This window comes from Ammospiza nelsoni, chromosome 7 (genome assembly GCF_027579445.1).
Source record: "Ammospiza nelsoni isolate bAmmNel1 chromosome 7, bAmmNel1.pri, whole genome shotgun sequence".
NCBI classification, from domain to species: Eukaryota; Metazoa; Chordata; class Aves; order Passeriformes; family Passerellidae; genus Ammospiza; species Ammospiza nelsoni.
This window is the reverse complement of record NC_080639.1, coordinates 450,651-476,338: the sequence shown is the minus strand read 5'-3', so window position 1 is coordinate 476,338 and position 25,688 is coordinate 450,651. Positions and strand designations below refer to the sequence as shown.

The 25,688-nt window shown below is 52.2% G+C and overlaps 1 protein-coding gene across 1 annotated transcript; it reads left to right on the top strand.

The window, feature by feature from the left end:
- Positions 1 to 671: 671 nt before the first annotated feature.
- COL6A1 (collagen type VI alpha 1 chain) lies at positions 672 to 23,949 on the top strand. The gene is made up of 35 exons (XM_059475665.1): positions 672 to 937; positions 1,663 to 1,792; positions 3,472 to 3,672; positions 3,951 to 4,110; positions 4,245 to 4,367; positions 4,459 to 4,479; positions 4,664 to 4,684; positions 4,782 to 4,826; positions 5,112 to 5,165; positions 5,918 to 5,962; positions 6,067 to 6,093; positions 6,390 to 6,416; positions 6,512 to 6,556; positions 6,794 to 6,847; positions 7,360 to 7,422; positions 7,907 to 7,969; positions 8,132 to 8,185; positions 8,267 to 8,302; positions 8,465 to 8,527; positions 10,425 to 10,487; positions 13,678 to 13,740; positions 14,451 to 14,513; positions 14,627 to 14,677; positions 14,762 to 14,797; positions 15,341 to 15,403; positions 16,423 to 16,488; positions 16,861 to 16,896; positions 16,988 to 17,024; positions 17,783 to 17,791; positions 18,599 to 18,732; positions 19,813 to 19,922; positions 20,192 to 20,375; positions 20,576 to 20,750; positions 21,074 to 21,103; positions 21,861 to 23,949. Exons 1-35 carry the CDS (start codon positions 829 to 831, stop codon positions 22,469 to 22,471), a joined length of 3,072 nt encoding a protein of 1,023 aa, XP_059331648.1. The 5' UTR covers positions 672 to 828; the 3' UTR covers positions 22,472 to 23,949.
- The last annotated feature ends 1,739 nt before the right edge of the window (positions 23,950 to 25,688 follow it).

The following is a 25,688-nucleotide window of genomic DNA, read 5'->3' as shown; positions in this document are numbered from 1 at the left end:
AGGACTTGTGCTCCTGTTTCTACCACCTAGCCTTGACAGCTCTGACCCTGTTCCCAACTCCCTGCCTTGAGCATGGCCCTGAGGAGAAGGGTTTTTTGCAAACTTGGGTGACCCTGTGGATTTCTCCTCAGTAACAAGCCTCTCTTGTTCCTGACTGGCTTGAGCAGAAAGCCCTGAAAGTCAAGAAAGTAAAGAAGGTGCTTCTCCGAAACTGAGAAGAGAGTCTCTCCAAAAGCCTTTGAAGAAAATGCTTCTCAAAAAATGTTTTGCCTCCATGGTGCCTATATGCCCCCAGCTTCAGCTGTGCCGCATGCTGGGGACTGCCCTGGCCAAACCCAGAGCAGATGTCCTGCAGGTTGGGATGTGACGGGAATGCCTGGCGCAGCTTTCTTGTCCCAGGAGCTGAGAGGAAACTGCTGGCAGGTGTCCCAAGCCCCCTGCTCCAGCAAGCATGCTGAGCCCCATGCTGGTGGGCACTGCCTGCTCCAGGGCTCCCTGCAAGGCTTGTGGGAGTCCCAGGCACCAGTGGCTGGGCTGCCCTCACAGGTATAGTGACATCCATAAAAAGGGTAAGGAGAAATGCTTCCTTAGTTTGACTCACAGCTGACACCGCCTGATCCCTCCCTCCGTCCTTAGGGTGGAGAAGTCTCCTCCTCACCCTTACCCTCCTGCCTTCTCTTCCTCCCACAGAAACCAAGAGGAAAGCGGTAAAAAAAAAAATATCTTCAGCGACTCCTGCCTCCAGACTGTGGCCTCGCTCAGCTGCTGGGTTTTCCTGCCCTGCTTATTTCCTTGGATCCAGCTCGATGGTAATCTGAACCGAGAAACATGAGGCTGCGAGATTTTCTGCTCACTCTGCTGCTCCCGGCCGGCCTCCTGTGGGGGGGCTCATGTGCTCAGCGCCCAGAAATCATCACCCAAGTCTCCAGCACAGAAGGTAAGCCTGGAATGCTTTCCAGGGTGGTTTTCCTTCCCGGGATCAGCAGAGAAGCCTGACTGCTGTTTCCCTCCGGATGGATGCCTCTGCTGCAGACACACCACAGATTTGTCGGGACGTTTGGGCTTGCTGAGAAGAGCAGTGTAGGATTAGAGAGGATCTGCAAGAAGTACCCCCTTTCATGTTTTTTGGCTCTTTTTCCTTGGTTCTGTCTGGTCTGGAGTTACCCGTAGCAGTGGGATGCAGGAGAGGGGGATAACAGCTGATACCAATCCAGCTTTCTAAACTATTCTGGGCTGGATGCTGGCTCTTAAGGGAAGTTTATGTTATTGCTCTTTCTTAAAATTGTATTTTTGGCAGGATGTGTCAGAAAATTTTAACTTTCTTATTGCATTGATTGCTAAACAGGTTTCATTTCTTTGAGTGGTTCCTGCAGCTGCATGTTATTTGGTATAATAAGTAGTATACGTCTTGCAAAGATATCTTTGAATGGAAACAGGCAAGAAAGTATAGGAAAGTGTTAAATTACACAAAATTATGTTTTCTGAAAAAGTGATCTTGCTTACTGTTGATGCTAAGGGGGTAAGGATGTGAAAGCATTCCCCTTAGCCGAGATCCCAGGAGCCTGCTAAGAGAGAAATGGGGTGGGCAGTGTGAGAAGCCTGGGAGGGGGAGGCAATGCAGCAGAACTGCCGGCCAATTCCTGCCTCTCCACTTCTTCCCAGACTGCCCTGTGGACCTGTTCTTCATCCTGGACACCTCAGAAAGTGTTGCCCTGAGGGTGAAGCCCTTTGGGGACCTGGTTACCCAAGTGAAAGATTTCACCAACCGGTTCATTGATAAACTCACCCAGAGGTACATCCCCCAGGGGTTTATCCAGACTGCTTTGGGGATGGAGCCTGCTGCTGGGTGGGATGCTGAGATCGCCCTGTGTGTCTGTCCACAGAAGAAAAGAAGAAAAGCAGGAATGCTGAGGAGGGGGATGGGAGCCTCTCCCCCCTCTCCCAGTGCTCAGCTGCTTGGTTTTTTCTCTATCTGTGCTGACAGCAGCAGCATGGCTTTAACAGGGCTGCTAGCACCCACCCTCAGGAAAGGCAGGAATTGCTGGAGTGGCAGGCATGGCAGCCCAACCCCACCACCTCTGGGTGGCTGTGTGGTTATTGTGCAGTGCCAAAGCGATGCTGGTCGCTGTACTCAGGCCCAGAACGTCCTGGGTGCAGGGGTGGCAGTGGGGCACCTCTGGGGTTAAAATCAGCACTCACAGGGTGAGCTGCAGGGCAAACCTTCCCTTGCCACTGGCACGTCCCCACTTTGGGTGCCCCTTACCCACCCTGTTCCCCAGCTCTTTATCTGTCTTCTCCTCACCCACCTCTGCAGCCACCAACCAAGGTTGGACCCTGTCTTTCCCAAGGGAATGCCCAGGGATGCCCAGGAGCACCAAAGCTCCCAGATCCCAGAAGGGGTGGTGCTGGGCTTGACTGCAGGCAGGAGATCCATGGATGCACAGGGGCACCAGAGGCACTGGAGGCACGTGGGTCTTGCTGAGCTCCTCAGGGCAGCAGATGTGTGCTGGTGCCCAGAGGGGCACTGTGGGGAGGATGTCCCAGTGCTGCACCAGCTGGAAGGGCAATGCTCTACCTCAGGAGGGTTAGGGGTGGGGGAGCTCACCTGTCCATTGCCCAGGCAGAAGAGTTGTCTACAAGGCTTTGAGTGATCAGGAGCCTTGTGCTTGGGAGCAACCTGCCAGGCCTCCATGAGTGCAGCATCACTCTCACCTGTGCTCTGGCCTGCTGGCTCAGTTCTGCAGTGGGATAGAGGGAACAGGACAAGGCTCAGGTGGCTTTGGGAAAGCTGCTGATGGGCAGAGAGAAGATATGCAACACCACTCCTTTGGGACTGGCCCCCACTTACTGGAAAAGAAACCACATCCCTTTGGGATTGGTCTCCATAACCTGAAAAGATCTTTTTTGGGGCAGTGGCCAAAGCACAGGTGGTGCTTCTTTCCCAGGGAGTCACAGGTGCTGGATATGTCAGTGCACAGAACAGGGCTGCAACACACACACACACACACACACACACACACACACACACACACACACACACACACAGACACACACACTTATCCTTCCCCAAGTCAGAGCATCCTTCCAAGGGAGGCATCCCTCTCTGATTTTAACACATCTGGCAGTGGAAAACCTCTTTGCGGGATGTTTCAGAGGTTACCTGCCTCGCACACACACACACCTGGCTATCTGGCTCAGCCCCTCCTGCCCAGCTCCAGCCCCTGGCACCTCTTCCAGAAGCCTCTCTTGCCAAGCTGTTTGATCCCTGCAGATGCCCACCCACGGCATCGATTTGCCCTTCCACCCACAGGACAAGCTATCCTGGGGTCCCATGGTGTGCTTTGCATGAGAAGCATATCCCAGCTTTGCAGGAGAGCAGGGAACCCTGGCAAATCCCTGTTGTGCAGAGGATTTGCATTTTCTATGCTGGTGTGAGTGAAGTGAGCCCTGTGGCCTGGTGTGTCCGTGCAGGTACTACCGCTGCGACCGCAACCTGGTGTGGAACGCGGGAGCGCTGCACTACAGCGATGAGGTGGTGCTCATCAAGAGCCTCACGCCGATGCCCAGTGGGCAGAGTGAGCTGAAGAACCGCGTGTCATCTGTTAACTACATCGGGAAGGGCACCTACACCGACTGCGCCATCAAGCGCGGCATTGAGGAGCTGCTCATCGGGTCAGGCGGCGAGGCTGCAGCGGCCACAGCGGGGCGTGGGGGTGGTGTGGGAGCTTCTGGGTTGGGACATCCCTGTGCATTGTGCAGAGCTGTCCCCAGGCTGGGAAAAGAGATCACAGCGTGGGGAAAGGGGTGGCAAATTGCTCCAGCTTTGCTGGGATGAGCCACGCCCTGACCACAGGTTGGGGCACTGTCTGGAGTGAGTGTCCCCAGGTGTCCAACCACTCCTCTCCAGCTAAATTCTTTCAGCATTAAATCCTGTGTTTAAACCCTTCCAGTGGTTCCCATCACAAGGAGAATAAATACCTGATTGTGGTGACTGATGGACATCCCTTGGAAGGCTACAAGGAGCCCTGTGGAGGCCTGGATGATGCTGCCAATGAAGCAAAACTCCTGGGGATCAAAGTTTTCTCGGTTGCCATCTCCCCCAACCACTTGGTAGGGACCACACAGCAGGGATGCTCCTGGCAGGGTGTCCCCAGTGGAACCATGAGACCCCCAGGGTACAAAGGAGGGGCAATCAGAGTTGGCACAGATGCCCACAGGTCTCACTGTGCCCTCCCCACCCCCAGGACCAGCGGCTGAACATCATTGCCACAGACCATGCCTACCGCCGCAATTTCACTGCCACCAGCCTGAAGCCCACCCGGGAGATCGATGTGGAGGACACCATCAACACCATCATTGACATGATTGTGAGCACTGCCCACCCCCTCCCCAGCCCGCCCCCTCCCCAGGCCCTCCTGTCCCTCTTAAATCCCTTCTCTTTGCTTTCTTGTCTTGCAGAAACTTAACACAGAGCAATCGGTGAGTGTCGCCCTGTGACTGAGCCTGTCCCCTGTGGGTGACCCATGGCTAGGGGGGCTTGGTGGCACAGCCCTGCCCTGCAGGCAACCCCTGTAAGCCCGGGAAGCCTCCCCCCAAGCAGGGTGCAGGCTGGCCCTGCTACTGCCGCCTCCTCTAATGCTGTTTCCTCCTTCCCTCTGTGCAGTGCTGCTCCTTCGAGTGCCAGGTGAGTCAGGCTTTTGAGAGCCCTGTCCCCTTCCCTCTTATCCCTGTGGCCCCAGGCTGTGCCTCAGGCTGGTCTAACCCACATATCTCTCCTGCAGCCTCCCCGAGGGCCCCCTGGACCTCCTGGTGACCCTGGCCATGAGGTGAGGGACTGGTTGTGGTTGCACTGTGGGACTGGGACAGTGGGATAGGCTCACTAGGGATGCTCAGAGACCTGGAATCATTATCATAGAACCAAGAAGGTTGGAAAAGGCTCCCAACATCACCTGTGGGGCATGGACCCACACCATGCTCCCATATGGCCAGCACCATCTGCTCCCTCTATCTGTGGAGCATTTCTGCTCCCATCCTCCCTGCTCTTCTCTCAACAGGTCATCCTTCTGTTCCTGGGGATGATGAACTAACTGTGTTTCTCTCCTGTATTGCAGGGAGAACGAGGCAAGCCAGGTCTTCCTGGCCAGAAAGGAGAGGCTGGAGACCCAGTAAGTGAAGGATCAGCCCTGGTGACTCTGCACAGGGGCTGATTTTTTGGCTGCTTCTGGCCAGACCTCTCGGATGCATCCTCACCGGCATCATCCCGTTTCTATGGGGTGTGCAGTCATGCCTGCCGTGCAGTGGGGAGGCTCCTCCTTTTGCTACAAGGCTTCCTTGTTCCTCACCCAAAATAGCCGTCCCTCCTGCAGGACATGTCTCTGACTCATGTGTGCCAGCCCAGGGGCGGACTCTGGGCTCCCTCCTGTGTCCTCTGACACAACAAGCACAGCAGTGTTACAGGGAAATCTTTGGTAAATAACCTGAGAGCATGAGGAAACTATTTCCCTCCTCCTCCCTCTTTTATTTTACTAGGCACACTTATTTTTGGGAGGCACATTTCTCCCACACGCCTAAGCATGCAGTTACCCATCTTGTGTGCTCCAAAACTGAAAACCCCATGCCATGCATTTTTTCTTTTCAAGGGTTTTCTGCCCTTCCCTTTCCTCCCAAATGACATGTCCCCAAGCACCCAGTTTCCCTCACCTCCTTGAAGAGCTGGAGATGGTGGAGATGAAGACAAGTCCTCTTGGCCCTCCACAATGATCCCGTGCTCTCAGACTAGGAAAACAAGGAGCAGAGTTATGGGAGAGGCTCCTGTGTGAGAGAAGGGCAGCTGAGTCCCATATCAAGAGTCTGGGGGGATGTTGTCCAATGGTGGTGACTGTATCTGCATCTATAACACGGTGTTTCTGTACCCTAGGGCAGACCAGGAGACATGGGACCTGTTGGCTACCAAGGAATGAAGGTATGTGGGGCTGCAGGCTCACAGAGGTGGTTCAGAGATGGACCATGGGCTTTGTACTGCCAGCGTTCTCATTCTCCCATTTCCCTTTCTCCCTTCCTCTCTAGGGTGACAAAGGAAGCCGAGGAGAAAAGGTGAGGACAGCAGGGATGTTTGGGAGAGATCCCCGTGTCCCCATGAGGGGTTATCCTGGGCTGGCCCTGCATCTGTGTGGTGTTGGGGTCTGCTATGTGCCCCCACATCCACCCCTCCTGCTGGCACTGCCTGAGCCAAGAGCAGGGATCCAGTGGGATCCAGTGGGATCCAGCGGCGTGCAGAGGAGTGGTAAATGCCTGAGTCCTCAGACTGAGCTGGTGTGGGGACTGCACTGTGGTGGGGGGATGGATCTGCTCTGCATGGACGTCTGACACCTCTGTCCTTCCCTCTGCAGGGCTCAAGAGGAGCCAAAGGAGCCAAGGTCAGACTCTGCTTTTGCACCATTTTCCTCTGTTTGACGTTTGGGAAGCACTGGGAATTTGGGAATCACTTCACAGTCCTGGTACTTTGTTTCAGGGTGAGAAAGGCAGGCGTGGAATCGATGGCATTGATGGCAAGAAGGTAAATCTCTGCTCCAGGGGACTTTGCTTGGCCTGAACACCCTGGCTTTTGCCCCTCCAAAACCATTGTGGGGTCTGGGGATGAAGCCTGTGGAGCAGTGGAGTTCCCTCCCTGCAGGGCCATCCATCTCCCAGGCAGGAATGGGGCTGGGATGTCCCTTCCAGGGGTCTGGGATGATGGATGGGGTCTTCCTGCGAGTGTCACTTATTGGGGACCCCCGTTTTGGCTGCCTGACAGGGTGAAGCAGGATACCCTGGATTACCTGGCTGCAAAGGCTCTCCCGGATTCGACGTAGGTACCCTGTGGGTGCCCCTTGCATGCAAGTGAACAGCTCTGCCATGATGGTGTGTGGAAATAGGGAATTGCTTGGAAATGTGTGATGCTTCCATCCCAGGCATGGCACCTCGGGGCTGACCCTGTGGCACTCTGCCTCATCCTTGCCTGGAAGCTGTCCTCAGTTGCCCTGGGGCCGCCTGACATTGCATTTTCCCAGTTTCCCTGCCTTTTCCATGCTCCCGGGATGACACATCTGTGGTGGCACCAGTGTCACTGTAGTCCAGCTACAGCAGCCCAAAACCACCTTTTCTGTAATTTTCCTCTGAGCTTCAGAAGTGTTTCAGCAATGTGGGTGCAGCATTGCTGGCACAGCTCCATGGTGCAGGAGTCCCTTCTGGCCATATCCCTCCTGTCCATCCCAACCGGCAGCTGCCTGCCAGGCTGCTGGGATACTCAGTCCATGCCCAGTTTCATGCAGATGGTGTCACCAGTTCAGGTTTCAGTGACACTGCCTTTAATTTCAACAGGGAGCTCAAGGCCCACCTGGACCGAAGGGAGATGCTGGTGCTTTTGGACCCAAGGGAGCAAAGGTGAGTTGCTCTGCCCAGCCTCACGCAGAGGAGGGATGCAGGAGGAAGAGGTGGAAATTGCTTGCACTGATTGGGCAAGGCTATCACAGAATCAGAATGGTTTGGATGGGAAGGGACCTTCAAGTCCACCTCATTCCACCCCCTGCCATGGCAGGTGGCAGGTGGAACCTTCCACTAGACCAGGTTGCTCCAAGCCCTGTCCAACCTGGCCTCTTCACTAGAGGAGGCTGCCATCACCCACAGTGTGCCCACAGTTCGAGGGTGCCCACAAGCCTGGCACAAAGCATCCCTGAGATATCAGGGGAGTGCTGTGAAAAGGTGGCTTTCACTGGGAGTGGAGTAGGGAGGGATCTGTTGGGATGGGGAGACACCAAAACCCTGAAAGAGGCTTGGGGTGCACTGTGGTTCCTGACAGCCTCCGTGCAGTGGGAGCTGAAATCCACTGCTGGATGCAGTCTTGATGGTGTCTTGTGTTCTTGTGAAGGGGGAGCCTGGGAATGATGGAAAGCCTGGCCGACAGGGGATTCCTGGCAACCCTGGAGAGAAGGTGGGTGAAGAAGCACCTCTGTGTGAACATCCTCTTGCTCTCTGTGAGAGGACCCCTGCTACAGCCTGGGCTTTGAAGCAGAGCTTGTCCAAAGCTCTTCAAGTGTGCAGGGCTTTGATCCAGAGCTGTCTGACCTTTTGTGTGTATCCCTGTGCCTTGCAGGGAGCTCCTGGGAACCCAGGTGAGCCTGGACCAGCTGGAGAGACTGGTGATGAGGTGAGTTCTCTACCTGTGATGCCCATGTGTGTGCTTGCTGGCCATCCCCACGCCCTGAGCACCCCTCTTGTTTCTCCACAGGGCGCTCTAGGTGAGGATGGTCCTCCTGGAGAGCGGGTAAGTGGGAGCGCCTCTCATCCACCCCCGGGCAGGGGCTGGGACCCTCCGGAAGAGGAGGAGGGGGCCTGGGGCTGAGCCTGCTCAGAGGTGGGCAGTGAAGGAGGGGTTTGGCCTGCCAGGAACAGGCCCTGATTTTGTGATGCCACCCTCTCTTTACAGGGCAGCAATGGGGAGAGAGGACCCCCAGGCTCACCGGGTGACCGTGGGCCAAGAGGACAGCCGGTAACTGCACCCGCAGGGCAGCCTTCCACATTTGCTTGCAAGACAGGGGATGCTTGGAAGCCAGGGGCTGGGAATAGGTGTCCAGTAGCTAACTCCACCAGCATCTGGGCCAGTAGGCAAGCTCAGTGCCTTGACATGCAAGTTTGGGAGGGATCTGTTGTCGCCCCTTTATGCTGGCAGGTGATCACCAAACAGCCAAAAAATCCAGAGGAGAGCATGCCCAGCAAGCCAAGAGCAAGTGAACAGCTGTCAATTCCTTCCTCACAACTGGAAAACTAGTTAATGAAGAGGAAAGGGTCAAGGTGTCCTCCTCTGCGTGCTCAGGGGCTGCATGAGCTACCAGTGGCTCAGGCAGGAGGGCATAGGTACAATCAGCAGCAGGGCAGCATGAGTGGGTATGGATGGAAGGAAAAACACTCTTCCCTCCCCTTTTGAGTGGGAATCACTAGGAAAGTATGTTTCCAGCCTGCTGGGGTGAGTCATCAAGCGTGAGCGTGGGAGGGACAGGCAGGAACCCTCAGCAGGCCAGGACAAACATGTGGCCAGCAGCAGCCGTGCCACACTTCACAGGGAGGGGCAAGGGGCGCTCTGTGCGGGGTGGGGGTGGTGGGAGCCAGGGCATTCCACAGCAGCATCCCATAATCCTGTCCACCGTGGCACCACTCATTTCCTGTCCCTGCAGCCAGGACAGCCAGGACCAGCTTGGATGGGGGCAAAGGTCTGCCTTGGGAGGGGGCAAAGGTCTGCCTTGGGAGGGGGCAGCTCTGGCTCAGAGGGGCCTCTGGCAGCCTCCCCCTCCCTGTGTGCTGCTCAGGGAGCGTCAGTGTCACTGCACAGGGTGTGCAGGGCAGATGTGCGGGAGACGAAGGCACGCCAGTGTCCTGCAGTTAAATTGTTCAGCAGACGATGGGCTGCTTCCTTCCAACTTTGAGTCCAAGCACGAGGCTGTGCAACCTTGCCAGAAATGTCTCAGGGCCATTTGGAAGTTGGGTTTTATATTTGCTGTTTGGCTTATGCATCTGGACACTTCTAAGCTGCAAACAACAGCTTTAGGTCACCAACCTCTCAACCGCTTCTCCCAAATTCCCCTCTCCTCTGCCTCCCTGACCTGTTCGTTCCTGGCTATGTGTCTGGATGAGGAAGGTGCTGCAGAGCCAGCCTGGCCTTGGCAGTCACACTGCCCTGTTGGGATGCAGCTCTGCTGGATTTGTGGAAGGCTGTTCAGTGAAAGAGAACTGAGACATGTCCATGGGATATTTCCTTCTACTGGAACTAATGGGCTGCAAAACCACTGAGACTCAGGTTTTCTGTGCCCTACTGTCCTGTCAGTTCTCTGCAAAGAGCCTTGGCTCAGGCCTCTGAGTGCTAGCAAAGGAGAGGGGAGTGAGAGGTGAGGGTGTCTCTCTTTATCTGTGCCTCATTCCCATGGAAATCCCCTTAGCTCCATAGGGATGGCAGGCTGGAGGAAGGATGCAAGATCCTGGAAGCTGTGCTCCTCCCCACGCAGACTGCCCAGGGCAGGAGCTGCTCTAGAAGAGCAGCCATGAGTGCAGAGTGTGGCTAGTTTGGGTCCAGGGCCAGCTCCGTGTATCTGCAAAAGATGAATCCCTCCACCCTTTTGCTTTTGTGGCACAAAATGGGCAGGAAAATGTCCCCTAGGTGCAAGCTTCACATGGCCTTCCTCTTAGGGCTATCTTCTTGCATTCAATGTGGCCACACTAGCCTGTCTTTATCTTCCTCCATCTCTGACAGCTCCCTACTCAATTCCTGAATCTGCCTCAAATCCTTGCCTGTTTGGATGGCTGCATTTCCATCCCACTGTGGGTGCTGCACCCCTGCTCCCCACTGCACACAGGTCCCTTTGCACCCACACCTGCTCCTCTGTGTGTGTTTTCAGGGAGAGCCAGGACCACCTGGTGACCAAGGGCGGGAAGGACCCCTCGGTCCACCTGGCGACCAGGTAAGAGCTTGCTTTAACCTTCTGGATCTTAGATGGAATGTTTGGGACATCAGGGAGAGTGGGATGGGAAGTTTAACTGATGCCACAGCATCTTGGGGCAACTTCTCAGCATCTTCCAGACCAGGAAGCAAAGCTGGTGAAGAAGGGCAAGGATTTCTATGAGAATTTGGGATATGAACAGGACCAGAAAAATGGAGACTTAGCTGCTGGGCTGTGGGCAGAGCAACCTGCACACTATTTCCCAATCCCATGGAAACAGATGTCAACACATCTGACAGAACTGGAAACTGGCAAGTGCAAGATGCAGCCATACACAGAATGTTCAGGCCCAGGGCCAGAAACTGCTCACTTCACTCAGGGGTGTCAGTGACACATCTTGTGTCAGTGAGGATATCCTGGCGTGGCCCCAGCGGTATCCCTGACACCCTTGGCATCCTGCAGAGACAGCCTCTCCCAGAGCCAGTGCTCCTCAAGTCTGCTGACTGGAAGGTGTGACCCCCCCTGCTCTGGGGTCTGCCTGTGCCTTGTGTGCCTCAAAGAACAGATCTCAGACTCCACAGGCTTCCTGGAGAGCAGGGTTGACCACCTCCAGCCTGAGGAAGGCATCTGTCCCCTGCATGGTTGAAGGCTCCTTCTTCCCAACTGATAACTTGAGGTGTGGAGGTGTTGCTGGGTCATTCCTTCATGGCCATGGCACTGATGGCAATGGCCAACAGCATCTTTGCACCTGAGCAAGCACACTTTAACATCACCCTTGAACTGGGCTCTGTAGGACAACTCCCCTTCTACCCACACCATCGGAGTTTTAATGGATCCCAAGGTAGAGGAATGTGTCAAGATAAACACTCCCACACTGGCAGAGAAGGACTCCCACAAGAGGTGAAGCATGGAGGCCAGCATGCAGACAGATGTGAGACAGCTTTTAAACTCCTTTCCCCTTGGCCAGATGTTGCAGAGCCCTTGGAGAAGATCTGGAGTGCAGAACATGAAAGGGGGGCTGTTGCATTCATATTGTCCCCAGTATGGGTGACCACCATGTCAGACCTGCACTGTGCGGAGAGAGTTTGGCAGAATCCAGCTTGCTCAGGTGTCTTTTAGGGAGGTGGCCCTGGTGGGAAAGCAACTCTTCAGATGTACGCATGCAACGATCCACTGATCGGTGCTGCAGGCTGGTGCCAGCAAAAGAGGCTGGGGCTGGAGCCCCAGCTGCCTCTAACTCTGTGTGGTAGAGGCACGTTCCAGGTTCAAGGCAGGAGAAAGACCATGTAGAAGACAAAAATTTGATGCAAGTGTGGTGGGGAGCCAGGCTGGGACAGATCCTACTTCCAGCCAGCCTTTCTTGTTGGGGAGGAAGATGAGAAAGAATGGCTTCTCCTGTGGGCCACCAGTTTCCCCCCCCCCACCACTGAACTCGAGTCAAGCCCCTGTCAGAGAGGGAAGCATTACAAAAGCAACTCCAGTGCCTCCCCAGGCCAGAGGCTGCCCCACTGCTCCCACCGCTCCAGGGAGATTTGAACAGCAGTTGCAAAGTGAGGATGATTTTTCCATGAGCTGAGGAAAAATGCTTGTGTTTGGCCAAATTAAAAATAAATGTGTAATTAGGTTTGGGTAAGAGTGGGACCTTGGCAAACACAAGTATTTTTATGTTATCTGCGAGCTCTGGACCTTGGAGTGTGTTTCTCTTGGCAAGGGGAAAATGCTCCCGCTAACCTATGACTCCCTTTCATCCTGTTTCTATCTGAGAGAAGCTAAAGGCCAGCACGCTCTTTCCCTGAGCCTCATGGGACAGGTCTGGTGGCCCTTCTTTATTCCTGGCCATGGTGCCCATCCCTTCTGTCGCGTGCTTGTTGCACCCAGAGAAGTAGTGGACAAGATATACTCACCCAAAATCCTGCATCATCCATCATAAACTCCTTCAAGGCCATGAGGGATTTGCGCTATGTGGCTGCAGTGAGGATGAGAGTGGCCAGTGTGAGCCAAGGGTGCCGCGGCTCCAGCCTTGGCTGGTGTGAAGGATCACGACTTCCTGTCATTCCTTCCAAGGTTTCTCTCTTCTGGATTTTTGTGCAGAAATAAGGTCACATGCCTTGAAGCAGTTCAGCGCTCTGCACTGTGCTATTTTAAGTTTTCTGCACCCACAAGGACACCTTTCCTTGGAAGAAGGGTGTGTATGACATGTATAGATATTCAGCACCAGGTCTCTGCATCCCTCTGTCCTCTCCATTGCCTGGGGACTGGCTGCACCCTCAGCTCCACACAAAATGCTACTTGAATATTTGATGTGATGGCAGAGCATCACTATCCACTCATTGTCCACCATCATATCTCACCTCCTGGAAAGCAAACCCTGCAAAGGGCTGTGAGTACTGAGTAGAAGATGGAGGGGCTCCCTTGGGCATCTGCAGAGCTCTCAGAGAAAAGAGCCCTCCTCCTGCCTCCTCTCCTGTCTCGTGGTGTCTCTGGCCAGCCCTGCAGCTGGTGAAGCAAGCAGCCGCTGCCCAGATGGGATGTGGCAGCGTGACAGCTTTGGTCTGTTCCAGCACTCGCTGCCAGGGTTCTGCAGCCTCCCGAGAACAGAAACTCCCCAGAGCCATCCTGGCTGGGACCCAGATTTGTCCAGGCCAGAAGGCACATGGAGGTTTGTGTCACCTTCAGGGTGACATGCTTGCACCAAGGACTGTCCTCCAGGGGCAACTGTGTCACGGCTGATGAGGTGCTACTGCACCACACAGCTGTGCTTGGATGCTGGGAAGCATCCACCCATCCTCCCTGGTCCTCTTCCCACCAGGTCCTCTCTTACTGGGGTGAGCTCTGAAGGAGAGGGATGGCTTTGGGGGCCTCGGCTGCCACTAAAAGCACGTGATGTGTGGCTCATACCTGTCACACCTCAGCCCAGAAAATTTTTGGGTTTGGTTCATGCTCAGCAGGCATCTACCTCCCACAGGGTTTCACAGAGAAAATGGTGTTAAAGGAGGAAGGAGGAAAAGGAGAAGCCAGGCATGGCTCCTGAAGCACCTCTCCATCAGTACTCACCCTCATCTCTAGGTCCATTCTGAGGCTTTCCAAGGTGGACCTAACTTGCCAATGGGCACCTCTACCCATCAAATCACAAAACAAAGGAACCAGCCCTTCAGGGCAGCAGTAGCAGCAAGAGAAAGCCCCTTTGAGAGAACTTTCTCTGTTTCCCTAGGGTGAGCCTGGACCTTCAGGACCCAAAGGCTACAGGGGAGATGATGGCCCCCCCGGCAGTGAGGTCAGTGCTGCTTCATCATCACTTTTTCTGCAGGGAGGGAATGCAGGGATGTGCAGCAGGTGCTGCCCATCAGGGCTTTCCCCAAATCCCATGGATACTGGAATGCTGTTGAACCTATTGGCACAGGCTCCAGTACTGGCTTCCTGGCAGACCCATCCAGGCATTTCCATGGATCCTTCAGGCCACAGCTGCCTTTTGCCCCTCCTCCCTCAAGTCATTTCTTGGAGAGGTTATTGCTACACCACCAACCTCAGAGCTTCCCATCACGAGAGCTGGGGAAGATGCTGTCTGGGGGCAGCCACCTGAATCTGCCAGCAGCAGGTTTGATCCCCAGGGTGGGGAGCAAATGGAAGCCAAGCACAACTGTTGGCTTACATAGAAATCCTAGAACATTTGATCCTAGTTTGAATCCTAGTTTGGGTTGGGACTGATCTTAAAGCTCATCCTGTTCCCCCCTCCCTGCCATGGGCAGGGACACCTTCCACTATCTCAGGTTACTCCAAGCCCCATCTAACCTGGCCTGGAACACCTCCAGGGCCTCCCTATCCTCTGAATAAAGAACTTCTTTCTGGCATCAACCCTCACATTGCTCTTGCATAAGCAGAACACTTCCACGGTGGGCTTGTGTTCGTAGCTGGTTGCCTCAGAAGTCATTGTTTTCCCAGCTCAGATGATGTGCAATTCTTGACTCCTTCTTCTGCCTCTTTCAGGGTCCAAAGGGATTTCCTGGAGCACCTGGGCTGCCTGGGGACCCTGGGCTGATGGGAGAAAGGGTGAGTGGTACTGCTGGGGAGATACACTGTCCAAGGAGACCAGCATCCTGCTGCCATGCTATCTGAGGGGGTCTGCATTTCTTTATCTCATCTGTGTCTGCCTTCCTTTCCAGGGGGAGGATGGTCCTCCTGGGAATGGCACAATTGGATTCACAGGTGCCCCAGTAAGTTTTTTGTGCAACCTTGAAACCGTAATACCACTATGTCTACTTGTCCAACCTAACACACTCCCTTTTCTCCATCCCCAGGGGCAGCCAGGAGACAGAGGCAACCCTGGCACTAACGTAAGTGTGCTGCTTCCTCGGCCACATAGGATTTACCCTTGGTGGTGGTTTGGCACTTGGAACTTCTCCATCAGCTGCATGTTGGAATGGGCTCCCTGAAGCAACCTGCATCTCCAGAACCCCCTTTTTTCTCTGCCCACCTCTCCCTGCAGTGGATGCTTCCAGTGGAGGTGTCCTGCGCTGGCTGTAACACCCAGGGGCAGCAGCTTGTGCTGGGTGCTCTCTGAAGCAGTCCAAGAGCCAGAGTTTGGGGTTGGGAATGTCACCCAGGGGAACTGGATAATGCTGTGCTGAGGGATTGATTTAGTATTGGGTTAATGTTTGGATTTGATCTTAGAGGTTTTTTCCAACCTAAACAGTGGCAGTGAAAGCCACCAAAGAAGTTCTCGTCATCAAGAGCACTGAAATCTGGTGCTGGGAGCCATTGTGCTGCTCTCCACCCCTGTCCCAAGCCAGCTTTCATGAGGTCACCACATGCCAGCACCAACTTTACCATGATAGCAACAGCTGGTCACACAGCATCTCATCCATCCTGTTTTTCAGGGAACAAAAGGCTATGTCGGACCTAAAGGTGACGAAGGGGAAGCTGGCGACCCTGGCAACGATGTGAGTAATCATGTGAATCCTCTCTTCCTATGAGCACAGTGCAGGAGCCTTGGGCAATGATGGGCCACAGCTCATCAGATTTTGTAAATCTTCAGCCTTTGCCTCTGAGCAATGACTGATGGATAGCAATGGGAGCTCCCTCCAGGTATTCGTTTTGTGTCTGACAGCTGGCGAACTTCCACATTTGTTAAGGTGAGGTGGGCATCACCTCTGCAAGGCTTTGTATGCTTCCAGGTGGCACTGATGATGATGGCACTGGTGATCTGAGCTTTATCACTGGCCCATGGAGGGAGATTTCCCCAGTGTCCCTTCCAAGTCTTCATTTAATTGGGTACAGCAACCTCAGATAACACTTCAATGGTGAAGCAGGGCCCATCAGACATCTGGAGGGAAAGGTGCTGTGTGGGAATCCTTAAAATCAGAGGGTTTTGGTAAAGCTGCGAAAGGAAGGCGTCAGAGACAGCAGAACTGTGATTAGAGCTAAGCAGTAGCCATAAGATTCATCAGTAGAAAAGTTATATAAGAAGTAGAAAGTAAGGATGAATAGAACAACGATCTCTGTATTAACGCTTGGATAGAATAACTCATTAAGCTACAAAAAAGTCTATCTAGTGAGATATTAGGAAGTTCTAAGCTTAATAATGGAGCTCTGTGCATTGTATTTTAAGGTTTACAAGTAGGTGTTGTATTCTAAATATGCGAGCATTGTTTTAACTAAAGGTATGTGTGCTTACAGTGGTTGGATAGAAGTACTGTCAATACGCTTTTGCTTTGTGTGATTGGTCAAAAAACTTTTAAAGGAAGTTGTAACATGCAGTTCTTTGTCGGGGACATGAGCTGCTGGCATCTTCCCATTGCCATAACCATGTAGTGAGACTGATGCTGGAAGATAAACAGCTCGAGACGCGTTCCCCAGCAGTCCCGTCCTGCTGGTGATTTGTGCAGAGACCCCCGGCCAGCACTAGTGCTGCCCCCTGACACACACAGATTTATGAGTTTTGGTTTTGTTTTCATTCCAGAACCTGACCCCTGGGCCCAGTGGCATCAAAGGAGCAAAGGGCCACAGGGGACGTGAAGGTCCCCCGGTAAGTAGGGATCCTGTCAGGGTTGGTCCCAGTGGCATGCATCCCATCATCCCTCCATCCATCCCTCCATCCCTTCATGCTCTGGGTGCTCTGGGGGCAACACCAAGCCATGCACACACTGTGTGTGCTCGTTGCCTTCCCACCTGGGTGTACGTGGCACATGTGGAAGTGGATCTCCTCCTTCCACCTCCGTGCAGCAGCAGGGAATCATGCAAACAAGCAGATATTCCTTCTCCAAGCGCAGTGCAGGGGCCAGCAACTGGGAAGTCAAGAGGCTTTTCACAACTCTGCATTGCTTGTCAAGGTGCCATTAGAGTACACCACAGATAGGACTGACTGCTCCTGTAACTCCTCTGTGCTTCTGTCTGACAGGGACCACCAGGACCCGTGGGGCCTCCAGGACCAGATGTGAGTGGGACAGGATTGGGGTGCTGCCTGCTGGCCTGCTCTATGCACTGTTTTAGCTGTTAATCAAATATTTCTTTTCCTCTGTTTTCAGGAATGTGAAATCTTGGACATCATCATGAAGATGTGCTGTGAGTATCCCTGTACCTCTCCTCCCACGCTGCTCAGTGCCTTGATAAGCAAGAGGCAGCTGCTTTGCTGCTTTTCCCTGTCCTCAGGCAGTGGAATGCCATCCATGGGCATCTCTCTGCTTTCATGTGCCACAATTAAGTGTCCTTGATCCACAGACCTCCAACTCCATCTCTAGAGTAGCTCATACAACTGTGTCTCACTTGTATGTGGCATAGACTGGTTTGTCTGTGGATCTGTACAGTGAAAACATGAGCAAAGTTGTGTACAAGTCCTTGAGTGGCCCATTTTGCAGTGCTTTTTTGTTCTGAATATCATGGTCTAATATTCCCCCCTGGGAAGGGGGAGTCTGGTTTGGGGTGTCCTGCCATGGAGAGAAGCAGCACAAATTTCCTGCAGAGGACTTCTGGCCCATGGCCAGTAATGAAGCACTGGAAGGACACAGGGTACATGGAAAACTGACTTTAAGCTCTATATTCTGGTGATTTACTTAGCTTTTATTTTTGTTTAAATAAGAATGCATCAGCATGTGCAGACACAGAGCTGTGTGTGTGTGTGGTGCTCCAGGTCAGGGCATCATGATCTGAAATGGGAAAGAATCTGGGTATTTCAAGTGGGAGAGAAACCTCCATGAGCTTGGATTGTCCAGGCCAGGTGTCTGTGTGTTTGCAGAGACGCAAACCTGCAGTCTGCATTAGGGCGTGAAAAATCCTTTTGTCAAGAATTTTAATGTTGTCTCTTTCTCTCCCTTTTCCTCTAGCTTGCTGTGGTGAGTGTTACTTGGCAAAGTTGCTCTGCAAGCATTTCCTAGTCCTTCTCCTTCCTTGCACCCCTCCCCTCCCTGCTCTCACTACATGGAGATGTAGTGAGAGCCTTTGAGGAAGAACCAGGTATGAGCTGGGCAAGGGAGGGCAGGAAGCAATCTCTGAGTGCCACACAGATTAGAGGCTGAGGTGGCTGGGTTCTGCAACTGGAAAACAGCTGTCAAGGTGCCCTGTGTACCAGCAGGGTGGATTTTCTCTGCCCGTTTTACAGTTGGGATGTCTCTTCTGGGCACACTGTGAATCTAGTTCTGTCCTCTTCCTTCCAAATCTTGTGCTGGTCAGCAGAGGAATGTGCTGGGCTTTATTCCGTGATGCTGCCCTGATGGGTTGGGTTTGCAGTCCAAAAGCTTGAAGGGGAATCCAAGGGCACATTATATTCTTCAATAATGAGAAAGAGGGGACCAAACTGAGTCAGCCTCCTCCAGCTCACCAGTGCCACCTCTGTCCTGCTGGGCTGGGTGAATGGAAGAAATGAGAAGGCTTATGAGGGAATGGGTTATGGAAAAATTACTGGGTGGTTTGAGGGTACTCACAGCCTGAAAATGCTGCATGTCTTATTAGGGAGCAAATGCACATGGAAAAAATTGTAAACTGGCTCTCAAGTCTCCTATGCAGCTATTTTCCTGCATTGTTTTACGCCGTGCTTTGGGGCATAGGCACCCAGCTGGGCAGGCCTGCAGCAGGCATCAGCTACTTCCTTTAGAAATGTTTCCCTGAAAAACATGTCCTTCCGCTCCTGTGCCTTGCTCCAGAGTGCACCTGTGGTCCCGTCGACCTCCTGTTTGTGTTGGACAGCTCAGAGAGCATTGGCCTGCAGAACTTCCAGATTGCCAAGGACTTTATCATCAAAGTCATCGACCGCCTGAGCAAGGATGAGCGGGTCAAGGTGACATTTCCACTGAGTGCTGTGAAATCCTTGTGTGCACTCACTTATTTTTTACTGCAAGCAGGAAAATGGGGAAGTGCCGCCACTCCAAAAAGCCTCCACCAGGCTTGGCTTCAATCTGGGGGTGGGTCTTCCCAAATTCATAAATTGATGGAGATTAGACAGCAGATCGTTGTCCCAAAATAGACATTTCACTCTATTTGGGCAAACAGACTCTGTTTCCTCCATGTCCCAGAGCAGATGGTGCATTGAGCATTCAATCAGCCTGAACAATCAGTGTCTCAGTCTCTCCCTTGTTCTGACGAGCATTTCAGGTGTCTGGAGTGTGTTGGAAGTTTCTGATGTCCAGCTCCCAAGCTTGGATTTAGGTCACCCAGTTAAGCAGTCTACTAAAAATGGACCTTGAAGCCCAAACCCAGCAATACTGTCCCCATAGTGAGTCTCTCAGTCTGAGAAGGGACACAAATTCTTGCTCTTCTTCCTGCCTCCTCTCTGGTAACCTGCTGTATGTTTTATTTAACTCTGTGGTTTGAAGGGCTGTTGGGAATCCAGACTTTCCTGAAGGTATAACCAGCCACATCTAAAGCACATAATCTGCTGTTGAATACTAGTGTGGTGGGCATACATGGGGCTTTTTGGATGGCAAAGAGCCAGTAATAAGCAGAAAAGATAGAGCTGGGTAGCAAAACCACTGTGTTGGAAAAAAAACAGGAGTCTTGAAAACATATCTTCTCATGGAACCATAGAATCCCCTGAGTTAGAAGGGACCCAAGGATCAAATCCAGCTCCTGACTCTTCACACAGGACAATCCCAAGAATTCTACCATGGGCCTGAGAGTCCAGTGGCTGCTGTTGAGACCAGTGAGCTGTGAGATCTAGGTTTGGGTCTCCTTTTCATTTACTCTCACCATATTGGTCCCAATGTGCATCCACTCCTGGTGGGGCTCTGCCTGCCCAGAATAAGGCAGAAGAGAAACATCAGAGCCTGCCATGAAGGCAGGAGAAACCATCAGCAGGATTCTGAGATTCTGCGTTCCCCTGAGGTGTGTCCCCCTAATTGGTTTCTGTTCTGTCCCACAGTTTGAAGCTGGGGAGTCCCGTGTGGGCGTTGTGCAGTACAGCCATGACAACACGCAGGAGCTGGTGGCCATGGGGGATGCCAACATAGACAACATCGGAGCGCTCAAGCAGTGAGTCTGTGGGGTCTGGCCCAGGGGAACCTACTCACTCCCCCCACTCACCCCATTGCAGCTCCTGCAGCTCAAATGATCTAGATATCCTTTAGTGGAAGGTAAGGTGGCTGGTGGCATCATAAGTGGTGCTAAGGCTAAAATAAGGAGCTTGCCAGTTTTCCACCCAAATCCTCATGCAGGGATGTCTGCCTGGCCACAAGCCATGTTCTTACTCCTCCAGTACCCATGGGCAGGGCCGGCAGGCTCACTGGTGCCTGTGCTTGCAGGGCAGTCAAGAACCTGCAGTGGATTGCTGGGGGCACCTACACTGGGGAGGCCCTGCAGTTCACCAAGGACAACCTGCTGCGGAGGTTCACGTCCGACAAGCGCGTGGCCATCGTCATCACAGACGGGCGCTCCGACACGCTGCGGGACCCCACCCCACTCAACTCCCTGTGCGACGTCACCCCGGTAAGGGCACGGGGCACCTGCCGTGCGGCAGCTGTGCGGCACCGTGCAGGCTCTCTGCACATCTCCACGTCCTTGCTACGCAAGTCTGGGGCAGGGGCACAGGTGTCACTAGAAGCACTTTCACAAAGTGGCAGGCATACACAGTTATGAATGCATTAGATGATGAATGCATCCAGTGATGGACTCGAACTTCCCCACAGGTGGTTTCCCTTGGGATTGGTGACATTTTCCGGAACCCTCCAAATCCAGATCACCTGAATGACATTGCTTGTTTAAGCAGACCAACCAGGCCAGGACTGTCCATTCAAAGGGACAACTATGCTGAACTCCTGGATGACACCTTCTTGCAGAACATCACCTCATACATCTGCCAAGGTGGATGAAAGGCAGGGGCTGGAGTCAATGGGAAAGGTGGTGAGGGATGCAGGATGCCCTCCCTTGTGTCCCCTCAGTCATGCTCTTAAGCCGGGACAAGGGTATCTTGTATCTCAGAATACTTTGTGGTCAGGTCCCCATCCTCACCTGCTGCAGGACACGTCTGTCCACACCACTTTTCATGCATGTTTATAGCCTTTGCACAAGTGGCAAAGGTGGGTGTTCACCTTCTTGAAGGGAACTTCTGTCCCTTCTGTGGACCTGGGGACAAGTGGTTTTTCTGGGCCAGCTGGTGACATTAATCTCTCTTATATTCTTAACAGAGAAAAAATGTCCTGACTACACCTGCCCAAGTGAGTATTGACTCCTCATGCCACGCTGAGGGGCTGTGGGTGGTGTGATGGGGGAAGTGGGAGCTTTTGTTTGTGGGGATGCACAGCTCGGCCACCTCTTGCAATGGGGATGCTCCTGGTCTGGAGAGCAAGATCTGAGCAAGATCTGTCAGACACTCTCAGGGTCTCTCACACACACATACCAGCCCAAAGCAACTGGGGAAAAGCATAGATGGTTGTTTCTCTGGCATCTCAAACCTAGAGAGGAGGCTGTGAAAGATCGCAACCTTCCAGGTTTTAGCAACTGACTTCACTATCTGCTCCTACTGTCTAGTAGTGGAAGCATGAGCAAAATTAGTTCTGTGGCAGGGATATTGGAGAAAGGTGCTTGAAAAGCGAGAACAGAGAGGGTTTTAATGGAGTCCACCTCCATTTAAAGGAGCGTAATCAGTCCTCAGAATTTCCATGGAAAGAAGGGAAGTGAGGAGGATGAAGTGGTTCCCCAGACACACAAGGAGAGCCACTGTGTTTAAACAAGAGTCACTAGATTATCTCAGGCAAATAAACATCTACAGCCTATCCTAAGCCAAATAAAAGAAGGAATGAATGGGTGAAAGGACAAGCATAGGATAGCACTGGGGCAGAGGAAAGCAAGCTAGCACGAATGGAGATTTCCCAAGTCTGACAAGACAGGAAGCCTGTGAGACAAGCCAGTGACTTCATTGGCTTTCCATGGAACAGCCAAAGTGTAACAAGCCCTGGACCTTTCCCCTTGCAGTCACCTTCACTGGGCCAGCCGACATCACGCTGCTGGTGGACAGCTCCACCAGCGTGGGGAGCAAGAACTTCGAGATCACCAAGAAGTTTGTGAAGCAGCTGGCAGGGCGGTTTCTGGAGGCCAGCAAGCCCACCGACGACTCTGTGCGCATTTCAGTGGTGCAGTACAGTGGCCGGAACCAGCAGAAAGTTGAAACTCAGTTCCAGTACAACTACACAGTTATTGCCAAGGCCATTGACAACATGGAGTTCATGAATGATGCCACGGATGTGAATTCTGCTCTGCAGTTCATCACAGAGATGTACCGGCGCTCTGCCCGCGCTGTGGCCAAGAAGAGGGTGCTGGTGTTTTCTGACGGACACTCCCAAGGGATCACCGCCAGGGCCATTGAGAGGGCTGTGCAGGATGCACAGAAGGCTGACATTGAGATCTATGTGCTGGCAGTGGGAAGCCAAGCCAATGAGCCCAACATTCGTGTCCTGGTCACAGGGAAGAGCGCAGATTACGATGTGGTTTATGGGGAGCAGCACCTTTTCCGTGTGCCTGATTACACCTCTCTGCTGCGTGGTGTCTTCTACCAAACTGTGTCCAGGAAGATAGCTGTTGACTGAGCATCTGGGGGGGTTTCTGCCAAGGCCATAGCTGCTTCTGTCTCACCTAAAAAGGAAAACCAACAAAGCAAAAAAAAAATTTAACCTTATTCTTGACCAACCTGAGGAAATTACATCTATGCAGATAACCATAGTGCCACAGCCTGGCTGTACATAGTCCCTTCCCTTCTCTCTCTGCTTCATTATCTGTGTCTGTACTCTGTTAGCCTCAAATTCCCTTGCTGCTCATGACTGCCTTCCCTCCCCACAGCAGGAAAACACAAGCACACCTAGCAATAAGCCATCAGAACACAAATACCAACCTCATCCCACTGTGTTTTTGCCAAGAATCAGGATGAGAGCTTTTGTACCACTAAGATCTAGCCTGGTCTCTTAAGGCTGATTATTCTCTTTTTAGCTACCTTTTTTTTTTTCCTTTCCATTTCCTTCTCTCTTTCACATATCAGTTGAGCACTTGCCCAGCTCATCATGATCCTAACCTAATGCTGTGCTTTGAGTGAAATATTCACACTTCAGCAAGCTTTGAGAGGGGATCGTTGTCACAGCTGGCAAGTTTGGTTCATATCTCCCATGCCTGGGGAGGAGGGAGGGCTGGACTGCACTACCCAAGCTGTGTTCAAGCATGTCTGGCCTCCAGAGCCAGGGCATAGGACACTCACTTCCCAGGGCTGGGATAGAGGTGGGTGGTGGAGCATCCCTCAGAACTGATGCTCCCATTCAGGGCAGGGAGGCTACACACCAACAAAAAGAAAGATGGGCAGCAGCCTTTGAGGAGGGGGGAAACCCTTAAAAGAAGCAACATAACTGCACTCCTTCACTTAATGATCTCATGGTCCTACAGTGAAATCAGGAACCTCATGAATAACCTGATAACTTGTTTATTGGTCAAGCTCCATTCTGGAAAATCTCTCTGAGCCCAGTTAGTGGGATTATTTTTTTTAATTTTTTAATTTTTTTTTTTTTTTTTTTTTTATTTTAAAAGAGTAAAGCTGACTTATTCCCAGGAAGCTCTCTTGGAGTACTGTTTCTATAAGACCACCTAGGAGTTAGGCACCTGGGCCCTAGGACAACCCACTAACTGCACTATGTATTGAATTAAGGCCTCATCCTCAGCCCAGAGAAGTCAAGTGAAAGGCTGCCATCATCTCCCAGGGTCTTTGACTCACACTCTAAGATATATTGACAAAGGTGCTATCACTTATGTGGGTGATGTGGACCCTTGGTGTTTACACAGTTGTTTCCGGGACCACACTGAAAATGTGGTTTGGCTGGGTGAGATATTGTTTCAGCGCTTCCACTGGTGCTCTTGCTATGAATTCATGCACTTCAGAGAAACCAACAGTGACTGCCAGGTATCGGGACCCCAAACTCTTTACTTTGTATCCAAAACCCCATTGTACCAGTTAGTTTTATTTTATGCCTGTGTTTTACTAAAATTGTCCACTTTGGAAATTTGTCAAATAAATTGTTTTCCACAATCTCTTTGGGTGTTTTTCTGACTTGACTTCCTCCCTCCCAGATCTTGATTTTACATCCTAAGAGACCTCTAAAAGCTCCTTGGGACCCCACACCTCTGTGCCCTGGGGCTTGTCACAGCTTTTCACTGTGGATTCCTGCAAAGTGATTTGTTCCCCAGGCAGTGGGGACATTCAATAGGACATTGTCTCATGTCCTCCTCTTAGTCATGCTGCCTCCTGGAGCGCTAGTGACACCTCACTCACAGCTGGAAAGTCTGAGGAGCAGCTCTGGGGTGGCTCTGTGGGTGGCAGCTGTTTTTGTCAGATGTCCTGCTCTCCTCTCCATGGAAAGTCAGGAAAAAATGCCTTCACATTTGCCCTAAGAAAGGCAGGTTTTGTTACAGCTCAAGAAGTACCTATTAATGGCTTGCCACAGTCCTTGGCATGAGTCAGGCATGGAGGAACATGATAGGGACAAGCCCGTAGGCTACACATTTGTGGCTAGGGATGCCCAGCCCACAGGATGGGCTGCTGAAAGCAGGAAGGGGTGGGAAAACGAGACTTCTGCCCACCCCCTGCTGTATGTTCCCACTCACATCCCACCTGGGCCATATGCAATGCAGGGATGAACAAGGAACCTGGGGAAAGATCTCCCCGTCTTTGGGCTGATTTACAGCTTTTTGCTAAAAATGGTTGGTGGCAGGAGGGATATTTCCTTTTTCTGTTCATTTCCCCCTCCACTCCTAACCCTGCCCTAGCATTTTACCTCTGCAGAAAGGAAAAGAAGATCCCAAACCAGCGAAAAATGCCAGGTTCTGAGCCTCAGTTCTTGAGTGTTTGTCAGTTTTCCCCATCATTTCTCCATGTCATCCAGAGAAAAATCTAAATGTTCCCTTTAAATCCTAATTTGCCCAGAAGAATCACAATTTTAACCAGAACCGGGTGGCAAGTTGGCTTTCCCAGGAGACAGGGACCAGCAGGAATTTTTCATAAGGGCCCAGCACCTTGTGTGTAGCAGTGTTGCCTTGTCTCTCCCCACTGTTGTGCACTGCTCAGGTAGGACTGTGGAAGCCCTGTCAGGTGTCTGGGACAAAACTGGCCCCGAAATGCTGGACTTAATTTGTCTTCCATTTCTGGTGATATTCACTCCCCTCTTTTCAGTCTCAATTTTTGTGCTTCCATTACAGGGAAGGTCAAAATGCCTCTGTCTGCAGGCCTGCTTTATTAAGCTTCAGATGTTCTCCAGATGTTCTGTGAGGGGGTTTATGTAACAACAACAGAATTTAGGCCACATTTCTCTGTTTTCCTCTGACTAAATGCTCCTCATTTGAGGCAATGCTGACTCATGGCACTTCATGGGAAGGTGATGGCTGGGGAAGGACTGGATTGCTGAGACCACTTTACCAGTGTGGTAGGACTCCTAAAACACACACTCAGCTGCTCTGGGATGATTTTGAACTGTATATTTAAGAGCCTTTCCTGTGCCTACGACTTTCCCAAGGAGCAGAGGTCTGTTGCCTTGCCTCTCCTAGCTGTGACAGCCAAATAACTGAGTGTTCAAATGCCTCCTGCTCCTCTGTGGTTTGGGGCTTGCTTTAGCTCATATTCCAAAGCATTAGTTTAAGATATGCATTATTTAGTCCAATTGCATGGGTTTTCCCCTTAAAATAAGTAGCATTTTATAAGAAAGAATCGTGGACAAACAGTAAAGACTGTAACCTATTAAGAAATACTGAAATCTGATGTTGACACACAGAATT

What these genes read in the sequence shown, in the direction of transcription:
- COL6A1 (XM_059475665.1), top strand. Translation starts at nt 829, where the DNA reads ATGAGGCTGCGAGATTTTCTGCTCACTCTGCTGCTCCCGGCCGGCCTC. An exon ending in TGGGGCCTCCAGGACCAGAT is followed by an intron (nt 16,897 to 16,987) that starts GTGAGTGGGACA and finishes CTCTGTTTTCAG; the next exon opens with GAATGTGAAATCTTGGACAT. An exon ending in CCCTGTGCGACGTCACCCCG is followed by an intron (nt 20,376 to 20,575) that starts GTAAGGGCACGG and finishes ACTTCCCCACAG; the next exon opens with GTGGTTTCCCTTGGGATTGG.